At 32.2% G+C, this 13,937-nt stretch overlaps 1 protein-coding gene across 1 annotated transcript; it reads right to left on the reverse strand.

Moving 5' to 3' along the window:
- Positions 1 to 198: 198 nt before the first annotated feature.
- Positions 199 to 3,109, reverse strand: LOC129870536 (beta-glucuronosyltransferase GlcAT14A-like). Its single transcript, XM_055945349.1, has 4 exons — positions 2,512 to 3,109; positions 1,861 to 1,936; positions 1,645 to 1,760; positions 199 to 806 (listed from the first exon to the last, which is right to left on the reverse strand). Exons 1-4 carry the CDS (start codon positions 3,107 to 3,109, stop codon positions 307 to 309), a joined length of 1,290 nt encoding a protein of 429 aa, XP_055801324.1. The 3' UTR covers positions 199 to 306.
- Between the last annotated feature and the right edge of the window lie 10,828 nt (positions 3,110 to 13,937).

The raw sequence follows: 13,937 nt of genomic DNA on the forward strand, positions 1-13,937 counted from the left end.
CTGTTTCTAGTCTGAGACTGTTTATTATGTTACCAAACTATATCTACTATAGACAAACCTGTCATTGCAGGTCATATTTACCTGATTGTGTGGAAAACTTGTACTTCTGGCGGTGCATAGAAGTTAAACTTTTGTTCTAATCAGTTGATGGTGATCTTATAGTGTTATATTCTTATCTGCTGGCCTGCTCAATCGACAAATGGCCGATTTCATTGCTGATATTTTTGTCTGGCTCTTTTAATGTTACATTCTTGTCTCCTCCTGCTTTTGTGGATCAGCAAGCAAGGATGCAAATACAACAAAAATCTAACTACACTGGTTCTGACTAAATTTAGCTGACAATACTAGTTTACCAATAAGACGTCGAAGCCTTTGACCCCCCGGACCTGGCCTAAGTTTTGTTGGATTTCCAACTTTAGAACAAGGAGGATTTCCAGCACACCAACCACCAGGTGTGAAGCTACCATTACTCCTGTTAAGTAATTCCATGTCAATGTTGTCTAAAACAGGATCATCTTGCTTGAACTTACGTGCAAACGCTGCTCCACTTGCAATCATCTTTCTTGTGTCATTCAGAGAGAGTGTATGTGGATGCTGTTTTGGAGGAACATCCCAGGAAATATAGTGCATGTCATGGTTAATAACAGTTGAAGTGAATTCTGGTGCATTGCATACAACAGTTTGAAAGTAGCCTTCTGGAGAGGACACAAAATTTGAATAGTATAGAAGTAGGTTCCTAGGGAGATTATCCCATCCCCATATGCAGTATTCAACAAATGCACGTGAAAGGATCATCCAAGCAGAACCTGTGTCATGTTTGTAATAGAGATAGGAGTTTTATGCACTGATGTCGTACATAACATTTACACAATCAAATCATTTATAAGGTAATTACAAGTAAAATTTTATGATAAACATTAAATAATTGGTAACATTTGATTAAGGGTGTACATAGACCGAGTTGGTTCAGATTTTTTACAAATCAAATCAAACCATTTGTGTCGGGTTATTAAATCTATAAGTCAAACCAAACCAATAAAAGTCGGATTTTTCGATATCAATTTTTTTCGGGTTTTTTCGGATTTTTTCGGGTTTTTCGGGTTTTTTTCGGATTTCTCGGGTTTTTCATAGTATCTAATAAAAAGCACAGAGCAGTGCTTCTTAAAAAGAGTTCTAGTACAAAATATCAACATATAAGATAGAGGCAGAACACTGTTTGAAGTTTTAACTTTATAATGTAATTTTATAAGATGAGTTTTTTTTGTATATTATTTAGATGGGCTTCTCAAGTCCAAATCTAAATGTAAGAAAGAAAACAAAAAATATGAAAAATTTTAAAAAAATATTTATAAATTACATTTTAATAAATATTTTTATGTATAACATAATTTAAAAGTAGTATATCTATAATCGGGTCGGTTTGGGTTCGGTTTGACTTTTTTTAGTTAAAAGCAAACCAACCCTATAATGGTCGGGTTTTTTTCCAAACACCAAATCAAGTCAAACCAAACCATTACTCGGTTTTTTTTTTCGGTTTGGTTCGATTTGTCGATTTGGTGCGGTTTATCGGTTTGTCCTGTACAGCCCTACATTTGATGGTGAAAATAAAGAATGTATATGGTGATGCCCACTAAGTCAAAATACCAGTAAAGAGTTTAAAGGCTGTGGCAACAGGTCTCTTTGGTGTGACCCAAAATATATCAGACTTTGTGGTCTTGTACAACCCTGGGTCTATAATTAGTGGCATTGCTCTTTTTGCCCTGCAAAATGATAAAATATATAGTGACATCAAAATTAAAGCTTTAATGGTGATTATTCATAGTCACAACAGGGTAAAGTGAGACAGAGAGAAGGACATACTCTTTCCATCCTAGCTCACTTGTGTGCTCAATGAAATTCAAGTCTGGTTTCAAATCAGAAAATGTGTAGAGTAGATCTGCATGAAGAAGGAAAAAAAAAGAAAGGACAATCAGAGATATCTCATTTGAAAACTTAGTTGTTAGTGAGCAACAACAATAACTATGATCTCACGAGTAGAGTCTGAGAATAATAAGATGTACACGGACCTTAAAATTGAATTGTCAGAATTTGGACTTATAATCTATTAGATACTTTTCAACCGCCTTTAATGTTACATAGAAGATTCTTCTATGCCAACAGAATTCAACAATTTATATAAATACAAAAACATAAGTCAAAACGGTTGATTTTTTTATTTAAATAAAATAACTTCGAACTGGAGGGCGATCCTCCCAATAAACAGACCAAAAAATTATTTTTAACCTACATGTACAACATTATTTTTCAGTTAAGAAATTCAATTTCATAAAATATAGCTCCACCCCTCTCTAGGGTGGAATTAAAAAAAAGAATTAATTTAAATAACCGTCCATCCAATCAATTAAACTTAAAATAGTCGGTAAATATATAATATATGTATGATCATGTATAATTAATATACAATCTATATATATCGATTAGAAAAAGTAAACAATAAATCTGCAGACTAACCATCTTGAGTAACCAAAGGATAATCAGAAGCACTCAAATTGATAAACCAATCCCAATCTTTGTGTTTCTCAAGGAGAATAGCACAAGCATGAAGTGTGTTAGCAACCATAGTTGGTCCTCTATATGTCACCATATTTGCTTTACTAATCATATACACATTCCCAACTTGTGCAAAAATTGCATCTTTTTCCAATCTTAAAGCAAGTTCCAATCTCTCTTGTACATTTGATTCCAAGTCCAAATGAACAACATAGTAATTCCATGGATGATACATTGATCTCAAACACCTCCATAATTTTTCAAGATCACCCTTTGATCCAGAAATCAAGTAAGCGAATCGCAGGATCGAAGGATTATTATTATTAATAGGAGGAGATGGAGCTAATTGCTTGATTTTTGATTCAACAAAGTATGGATTACTAGCTTGATTATTTGTTATAGTAACATAAGATGGGAATATTGAGAAGATTATTGAAGTGATTGTGTGAAATGGGAAAACAAGACTCATGTTGAAGGAGGTACCAAGAAGGAAAAAACAAACAAGAAAGGTTATAGCTAGAGGATTTGTACATATTTTCTTCATGTTAAAAGATCTCATGGCTGAACCATTGTCATTGAGTTCTTTATAGGAAATTTTTAAAAATATATCGTCCAACATAAAATATTACGTTATGTAGTCTAATATACAATATTATAGAACTTTATATAAACGTATACAATAATATAATATATATAAGATAAATTGAATAACAAAGTCAAAATAATTGATTATTTTATTGCACAAAAGTTAGAAGATTACATTAGGATTATCGAAAACAGAGAAATATTTTAGAAAAATGAGATTAAATAATTAGCAAAAGGTAATTGGGTGACATGTGTGTACTCTTCGATAGCATTGAGTCAGAATAAAGACAAATTTACTTTTTCTTTAGTTTGACCCCTGGACGGCAATTGCTATTTCCTTTTCTTAATATTTCCTCTAATTTCTTATTTTGAGCCGTCTCATCATAAATGTTACCTTAGTAAAAAGAAAATTATTTCAAAATAAGTATTATTTTAAAATTTCAAGATAAATTTAGTATTTTCTATTAGGGTATATACTATTAATTATGGGTTAAAATATAATATTTTAATAATTTTTAAGATGAAACATCTAAGTGAGAAATTGTTAAGATATATACTATTAATCATGCATTTAGATATAGTATATTATTATAATTGTGATGGTTAAAAGTCTAAGTGAGACATTATTGAATATATACTATTAATCATGAGTTTAGATATAGTATTTATTATAAAATAATTGTTTATTCAATTTTAATAAAAATTTTAATAGATCATATATTCGTTTATGTGTTCATTTACTTAAAAATAGATGATTTAGTGTATAGAGTTTTAGCTTATGCACAGAGGATTAAATCATCTGTTCTTATAAGTATAAAGTTTTTTGTTCACAATCTAAGATGGAAATTGGACAAGCCATCGTTATGATTGTAACACAAGATTATATATAATTTATCTTGATTATGAGAATGGTATAGTTCCAACTTCTTGTGCTAGTCCATTTTGTATGTATTGGACGGGACAGAATAGAGATAGTTGTTTTAGACTGACTGACAAAAACATATTCTCTAAACTATTAAATGTACTTATATTCTCAATCATGATATAACTATTATGATCTGTATATATTAATTATCGCTTTGATTTATTAAAATGTGAGATTCTGAGATGGGTCAATATGTCTAGTAGATTGAATGATAATAATATATATTGGTGAAATAATAAGTTAGTTGATGGAATCCTTGTCTCGGTATAGAGATTGATGATATGCCTTTTTGATGAGTTTATAAGTTTTCATTGTGTCAAACCTTGCAAGTGGATTTATAAATCCGACACATGAAATAAGTTAAGCAGTGCTCAAAAGAAAATTAATCTTTAAGTTAAATTCTTCAATAATTTAATTTATTGATTAGTATTTGTAATCTTAACATGAGAAATTACATAAGTGTTTAATAGAAAATTTTGAAATATAAATGGAGGAGTGCAATTACGAATTTCTAGTGGAATGATTTGTAATTTACTATGGTAAGAATGATTCAAATTAATTATTTTAAATTATTTCCATAATAAGGACCCTCAATAATTAATTTTGTAGTCCCTACAGTGCCATATTTAACTAGAACTCAAAATCCTATTACTAGGAGAAAAGGAGAATACATGTTTTCAGTTTCAGATTTGGACTGGGAAAATGTCCCTATAAATAGGGGTTCTCCTAACCTAAAAAAGAAGGGATGGAGGGTTTTCTATGCGATACTTGCCCACCAAGTATTGAGAGAGTTCGGATTTGAACTTGGGATCACTATAGAAGACCGCAGAAATGCAGTCTAACTTGTGGATTCGCTTGAAGGTATCTGCTCACGCTTCAAAATGTATTTATCGAATTAAATTTCAGAAAGTTTATGTGTTCTAACATAATCATATGTGTTCTAACATAATCGTATGTGTTATCTATTATTCATGTAAGCAGTATGATTTTGGTATGTTTCCGCTGTGCATATAGTTTTCCAACACTTCTTTCATTTCATATTAAATGAATTTGTGAGACAATGCACTTCCATGCATTAGTAAAACATTCAAGAATATAATTTAAACTATATTTTTTATTATTGTCCTTTTATTTAGTTCCAATTTTTTTAGAAGTAAAGATAGTCATTACTTGAAAGGGTTTGGAAAAATGTAAAACTTCATTAAAGGAAAGGAAAATATAAAAATTTTAAATATTTATTTTAAACTTTGGACAATTCAATTATTTTGAACAATAAAAAAAGGCTAAAAAATACACTTAATATGATATAGAGGGAGTATGTGTTTTCAACTCTACGTTTATATTCAAGTAAACTATATATTGCAGTTATTAATTTCTTAATAACTGTGAATTATTTGATAAGATGATACTTCTTTCAAAACAGGAGTATATTGGAAGAGTGGGAAATGGAGAATAGAAGATCCAAAAATTATTGAAATTGATATTTGATAGATGTGATACCATTTGATTTAACACAAATTTTAAGTATGTGTCTGAATATGCAATTTTATATCGTGATTTGAAATTATGATTTTAAATTAATATTTAAATATGTAATTTGAAATTGTAATTTTATATTCCAAAAAACATGATTTGAAATTTCAAATTATGATTTCAATTCTTTTTAAATGTAAACTTTGAATCAAATATAAGTTTTTATATTTTATGATAAAAAAAAAGAGATCCAATATTTTAAATTTTACAATAAACACTTATACTCGACATGAAGAGATTGTTCGTATCATGCAAAAAGATTATATTAACGAATAACTATGTACTACTATTGGTTACTAGTAAATCTTTATAAAGTTATGTGTTCTTGAAAGTTTGTAATCGCAAATTTATTTATAAACGTAACATGAAGATATGTGATTAATCAATGTAGCACCTTAGGATATTCTGATAACTTGTTTATGAACTAGGATTTACTCATTTGGTAAGATTGTATAAAAATTGATGAATTCCCTCCCCCCCCCCCCCCCCCCCCACACACACAATTTGTGAGGTTTTCATGTTTATGAGAGAAAATACAACTTAACAAATGCAAATTGTAAGTCCAAATGAAACTTCAACTTTAAATTAATCTGATTTCAAATCATGATCAGTATGTCCAAATATACAGAAAAAAAAGACTTTTGAAATTTATCGTTTGAAATAATCTTAAATATTTATGTGATCATAAATTATGTTCTGTAAAAAGTTATGACTGCAAACACAATTAATATGAATTTGAAAAAAAAAAGAAATTTACAATTGATTCATATACAAAAACTACTATTACTACTTGTAATTGAAAGTGACTTCGAAGAGAAAGCTTGAATAAAAACTGTATAAAATATGTATATAATTGTATAAATTTTATACAACGAACTAAGACTGAAATTCAGTCCAAAACTATAAATAATGGGTGTTTTAGTACAATGAATAAGTAAAAATGAATGGAGAAACATATACTCTCTTCATTTCAATTTGTTTGACCTGTCATAAGACTCTCTAGTCTCTCCCCCAATTTAATGACATAGTTCCGATTTCATGGGTGACACATTTTTGTTTTAATTATGCATTTTAAAAAATAATTTATATATTTAAAAATTAGACAAAAAGTACTATAAATCAATAATTTAAAATATTTTAAAAAATTATAGTTTAAAATATTTTAAAGGGCTTAAAAAGTTTACGATAATTTTTTTTTGTTTAATTCTCATAATTCAAATTATGTCAGAATAACATTTGTGCGGTAGAAGTGCTTCTCATCGAGACAAAATGAGTATATCTAAATTTAGGCATTCTCACGTTAGGAACTGTGTCTATTTATTTGGCATAGTGTCGCGTCCTTAATTTTTAACTAAGCGGTACTTGATTTGCTCACGTTCTTGCATCATTTGCTCATAATCTTGCTATGTCAAGTTATTCTATAACTCAAAGAATCGCTTGTTGGGAATAAAATAGATCCGAAAAAAATAATATTCACAGTATTAGTGATAAACTAATATTCTCTGGACCCTGCGCATAGCGGGAGCTTAAGTGCACCGAGCTATTCTTTTTTTTTAGTATTAGTGATAAACGCGGAACACTAAGTTATGGTTAAATCAGCAAGAATAAAAATGCAGCAATAATGACACCAAGATTTTACGGGGAAACCCTTCTGAATAACGGAAAAACCACGGCCAAGAGGAGCAACTAATATCACTATAGTAAAATTTTTTACACCGTGTAGTCACGAGTATAAATACTCCTAAAACTACTACACACTCAAAAAAACACTCTTTTAATTTTTCCACCTCACTACAATATCTCTCATACTCTATTTTTTCTTCACAGACTATTTTCCTATAGTCTATGGAATACCTTCTTCTCTCTATTTTTTCTCTCTCTTTTCTGGTGTGTCTTAATTGAGAAATGATCTACCTATTTATAGCAATAGGCTACCATCCTATGGCATCATCAATGACATAGATGGAATACAAAATTCTTCACCTACCGTCCAAATAAATCTTTGGCCAACCAACCAAAGATATGTACACCTTTGAAAATTACATACCAAAGAAAAATAACTTCTTGCAAAACATAGGGCTGGGCCCCATAAATCCCCTTCTCCAAAAATTTACCTGAAAGAAGGTACACTAGGCTTCTAGTTTAAGTGCATGCCGACAAGTTTTTTGCACAATTCGAACTTGTCAGTATATCCGAAGGATTCTCAGATGTAGGGATTTTTTTGACCTGCATAGATCCATCCTCTATCTTTTCCCGAATCCAGTGATATCTCACATCGATGTGCTTCGTTCTTGCATGATACATGGAGTTTTTGCACAAGTCTATTACATTTTGACTGTCACAATAGGTGATATACTCCTAATGATGTAATCCAAGCTCTTGAAGGAACCACTTCAGCCATATCATCTCCTTGCCAACTTGAGTAGCAGCAATATACTCTTCTTCTGTTGTAGACAGTGCGATACACTTCAGCGACTTCGTCTTCCATGATATAGCTCCCCCTGAAAAAGTAAACAAATATTCAGTAGTAGATTTTCTATTAACACAGTCACCTGCCATATCAGAATCTATATAGCCTTTCAAGATAGGGTTTGATTCTCCAAACCACAAGCATTCATATGAGCTTCCTCTTAGATATCTGAGTATCCACTTCACAACTTCCCAATATTTTTTCTTGAATTTTTGAGAAATCTGCCAACAACACCGACTACATGAGAAATATTTGGTCGAGTGCATACCATTGCATACATCAAACTCCCGACGGTGAACCAACTTAGTGCTCTTCATATTGAAGCACTCCAGCACACATTCTATGTACTTCTCCTGTGACAAGTAAAGCTTCTTTTCACCTCTTGAACGAGTAGTTCTCATGCCTAAAATCTGCTTAGCATGACCCAAATCTTTCATTGCAAAAGACTTACTCAATTGTTTCTTCAACTCGTCAATCTTGAAAGCATTCCTGCCACAATCAACATATCATCCACATATAGCAGGAGGATGATAAAGTCATCATCAAAAAATATTTGTACAAACACACAGTGATTCGAAGAAGTCTTTTTGTAGCCTTGCTCCTCCATAACAGATTCAAACTTCTTGTACCACTGTCTGGGAGCTTGCTTCAGTCCATATAGACTCTTCTTAAGTTTGCATACAAGATTTTATTTACCTTTTGCCTTGAAGCCGTCAGGTTGTTTCATATGAATTTTCTCTTCTAAGTCACCGTGAAGAAAAACAGTCTTCACATCTATCTGCTCAATCTCCAAATCAAGACTAGAAGTCAAACTAAGGACTGTACGAATGGAGGACATTTTTACAACGGAAAAAAAATATTTCGTCAAAGTCAATACCTTTTCTTTGACCAAATCCCTTAACAACCAGTCTAACTTGTATCTGGGCTTCAAACTGTGTTCTTCGACTTTAACTTTGAATACCCACTTGTTCTTCCAAACTCTCATGCCCTTAGGCATTTTCACCAACTTATAAGTATGGTTCTCATGCAGAGATTTCATCTCATCTTCTATGGCTTCAATCCATTGATCCTTGTGCTCATCTTTCAGGCCTCCTCATAACATTCGGGTTCTCATCCATCAGTTAGTAATACATACTCATTAGGTGAATAACGGAAATACGTTGTTTAGTATACCTCCTGAGTGGAATATCTAATTCGTCCATAACTTCGTGAGTAGGAGTATCTACCTCATCAACATCAACATTGTTATCATTATCACCATCAACATGCTGATCCGGAATATGATTTTGGGCATCACCATCGTCATCAAGCCTACCAACATCATCCGCATTGTATGAGGAACTTGATCAAGATTAACTAAACCTTCAGAACTTTAAGATTTTAGCTTCTCTGTTTTATTAATATCTTTAATGGTTTGATCTTCCACGAAGACAACATAACGGCTTCTCACAACCTTCTTCTCAATTGGATCATATAGCCTGTAACCAAACTCATCAAAGCCATAACCAATGAAGATGCACTACCTATTCTTGACAGCTAATTTTGACCTCTCATCGTTAGGCACATGTACAAAAGCTTTGCAACCAAACACATTCAAATGGTCATAGAAAACATCCTTTCCATACCAAACTCTGTTTGGAACATCACTTTGCAAAGCAATAGAGGGAGATATGTTAATAACATGTGCAACGATCAATAAAGCCTCACCCCAAAAAGAGTTCGACAACTTTGCTTCAGAAATCAAACACCTAACTCTTTCCATCAGGGTCCTATTCATCCTCTCTGCTAAACCATTAAGCTGAGGAGTTTTAGGAAGGGTCTTCTGGTGTCTGATACCTTGTTGCTTGCAATATTCGTCAAATGGTCCACAATATTCACCATCATTATCAGTACGAATACACTTCAACTTCTTTCCAGTTTCTCTTTCAACTGAAGTCTGGAACTGTTTAAAGACACTCAATACTTGGTCTTTAGTCTTCAAGATGTAGACCCAAAGTTTCCTTAAGCAATCATCAATAAGGTAGCAAAATAAAGTGTGCCATCCAAAGTCCTTGTCTTCATTGGACCACATAAATCTGAATGCACCAACTCAAGCAACTCTGTCTTTCTTAAAGGAGGGTGAGACTGAAAAGAGACTCTTTTTTGTTTTCTAGCCAAGCAGTGCTCACACTTTTCTAATTTTGCACTTTTGAAATTTGACAACAATTTCTTCTTGGTCAGAACATTTAGTCCTTTATCGCTAATGTGGCTAAGCCTCTTATTCCATAACGTTAAAGATCTATTGCTCTCAACTGCATTCACCATATCAACATAGGTAGAAGCCGTAATCTAGTATAGACCACGAGCCACAATCATGGAGCCCTTAGTGAGCTTCCACTTTCCATCACCATTGGTACTAACATAACCCTCATCATCCAAAACACCAACATAGATCAAATGCAAACGAACATCAGGTGCATGCTTTACATTGTTTAAAACTAGTTTAGTTCCAATACTAGTTTCTAAACAAATCGTTCCAGCACTATCTACCCTAGCTATAGTCTCATTACCCATACTCAAAGTTTCAAAGTCACCCTGAGTGTAAGATGAGAAAAATTTCTTCCTTGATGTCACATAAGATGCGGCACCACTGTCCACAATCCAGTTTGACTCATCATAAGTAAAATTTATTAGATCCGCATCAAGAACAGTAACAAGATCTTTTGTAGTGATGTGGCCACATAATTGGCATCTTCTTTCTGTTCCTCCTTGTCTCTATTCTCCTTTTTCAAAATCCGACAAAATTTCTTTGTGTGCCCTTTCTTCCAGCAATGATAGCACTCAATATCTTTAAGTCTGCTTCTGGATTTGCTTCTATTTTCTTCTCTGTTTTGAGAACCACGATTCTTGCTTCTCCCCCTAGAGTTTGTCACTAAGACATCTGATGAGGAGGGACCTTGAGATTTTCTTCTCATTTCTTCATTTAAAAGACTGTTCTTGGCAAGATCCGCAGAGATCACACCATTCAGAGCAAAATTTGATAATGAAGTTCTAAGAACTTCCCAAGAATCTGGTAGAGAGCCAAGTAAAAACAAGCCTTGAATTTCTTCATCAAATTTAATACCCATAGCAAATAACTGAATCATGATCCCCTAAAAATTATTCAGATGATCTATCATTGTCAAACCATCATGGTATTTTAAACCCAATATCTGCTTTGTTAGAAACATCTTGTTGTTTCTAGTTTTTCGGGCATATAAACTTTCAAGGTGCTCCCATAAGGTCCGAGCATGTGTCTCTTTAAAAATATGGTTCAACACATTATCGTCAACCCACTGTCTAATAAAATCGTAAACCTGCTTGAGTAACAAATTCCACTCATCACCTGATTTATTATTAGGCTTTGTAGTGGTAAAGACAGGTTGATGAGAATTCTTGACATAGAGCAAATCTTCTATTTTGCCCTTCCAAATGACATAATTTATGTCATTCAAAGGACCATTCTATTAGTGTTGACTTCCATCGTTTATCACAAATACAATTACTATTTATTAGGAGACCAAAGTAATTCTTTTCTGATGTGGAAGTTCAGATTATGCTGCAACCACAGAGCATATTCAGACAGAACCTTGACTCTGGTACCACTTGTTGGGAATAAAATAGACCCACAAAAAATAATATTCACAGTATTAGTGATAAACGCGGGACACTAAGTTATGGTTAAATCAGCAAGAATAAAAATGCAGCAATAATGACACCAAGATTTTACATGGAAACCCTTCTGAATAAGGGAAAAATCATGGCCAAGAGGAGCAGCTGATATCACTATAGTAAAATTTTTTACACTGTATAGTCACGAGTATAAATACTCCTAAAACCACTACACACTAAAAAAACACTCTTTTAGTTTTTCCACCTCACTACAATATCTCTCACACTCTATTTTTCTTCACATACTATTTTCTTATAGTCTATGGAATACCTTGCTCTCTATACTTTTTTTCTCTCTTTTCTGGTGTGTCTTAATTGAGAAATGATCTGCCTATTTATAGCAATAGGCTACCATCCTATGACATCATCAATGACATAGATGACATACAAAATTCTTCACCTACCATCCAAATAAATCTTTGGCCAACCAATCAAAGATATGTACACCTTTGAAAATTACATACCAAAGAAAAATAACTTCCCGCAAAATACGGGTCTGGACCCCACATCGCTGACATAGTATGGTAGAGAGAAATTGCTAGGTAGAATTGTGTTGTAGAGAACTTTAATTTAATTTTTGATGTATTAATTTATAAATGGATGTCCCTCTAATTATACTACTCATCTAGGAACTAAAACATAAATAATAATTTCTACATAGGCATGTACATATTTAAATTTAGGTTCTTTTTCTAGAATTCTCTACATGCCTAAAATTTTCTAGGAACCTATGCAATTCTATAATCTTTCATGGGAAATCTCGATATTTCTATATAAGCCTTCCATATGGATAACTTTATGCCATCTTACGTAGTACTTATGTAGCGTGTTGAAGTTGTGAATCGTCACAGTAGGCTATCAAAGAAAACTGTGTGACATACACTTGAACAGAAGCAATTTATTTCAACATTTTTGCTTATAATCCAACTGATGAAAATGTGAAACTTAACTTGATTTTAAAATCCATTTTTCTTATATCTAAAATTTTAAATAAGGAAATGGGTTCAATTTAACAAGTTACACTTCGTGAATAGAGTAGGACAATATTTTGTTATATATTATTGTTACTCCTGACAAAAGAAAAAAAATATTAAGGTGATGATAGATGTACGGGTTCAAAAATTAGATCACTTGTTTGAATCCCCAACTATATATACGAGTCTAGTGGAGTATCTTTTAGATTTTCTTTTATAAATATACTTTCGTCGTTTTAATTTAATTTATTTGTCTTAATTAATTACTATTTAGATAAGCAAAGAATATTTTCTTTAATCATAATTTTTTCAAATTTAGGTGATTACACAATATGTTCATCATCCATCAACAGGAGATTAAAATGGTGGTCGAAGAGCGGAATCTGAGCGCTCTTCCACCAACATTATTGACGTTGATGTCGTGACCATAGGCGAGCTGGAGGTTGCTGCTCTTTCGGCAGGGGACAAGCCGGTGGACGAGAGCGATGCGGCAGCGGAGGTTAGAGCCACAGGACTAGGATCAATACCCGAAGTCCGAACCACGCGAGACGAGCACAAGACCAAGCTTAGTGATATTCTTCCGGTAAGTCTTATGTTTCAATTTGTTTTGTTTGATTTTAAATTAACACGTAGTTTAAAAAAATGAAGATATTTTTTGAATTTTTAATATTAAACTAAAAATATATAAAATGTACCAAATTTATCTTTTAATTTTCTCATTTTTAATATGTTATCATGTGGAACGTTAAAATTAAAGAATTATCGAAAAAAGAGACATTCTTTTTTAGACATATTAAAAAGAAAAATGGACAAACAAATTGAAACAACCATCACCTCATATGAGAGATCTTTTCTAATGGACTAGAATTAGAGTTAACCTATCTTTTGAATCACTTGATAAAGTAATTTTTTTTCCACAGAATCATATACTAGACTCGCGGTACGTGGTTCTTTAGACATACCAATATGTCATAAATCTTCATCAAACGTATACATGAATAAATTATAGCCTATAATTTTTTGTAATTTTAAGGTTATCGTGTGACACGTCAGTCTTCGTCATGGTAGCTTCATTTCATCTATACTTGTATAGATGAGTATTTTTAGTTTAGTTAGTGTCGTTAATCATATATACCTTTTCCTTATATAAGAATGTAATGAAACTTTTCTTGCCTAATACTCCCTTGTAGGCTATATTACGAGTGTATAA

The sequence above is a fragment of the Solanum dulcamara genome, chromosome 10 (assembly GCF_947179165.1).
Source record: "Solanum dulcamara chromosome 10, daSolDulc1.2, whole genome shotgun sequence".
NCBI classification, from domain to species: Eukaryota; Viridiplantae; Streptophyta; class Magnoliopsida; order Solanales; family Solanaceae; genus Solanum; species Solanum dulcamara.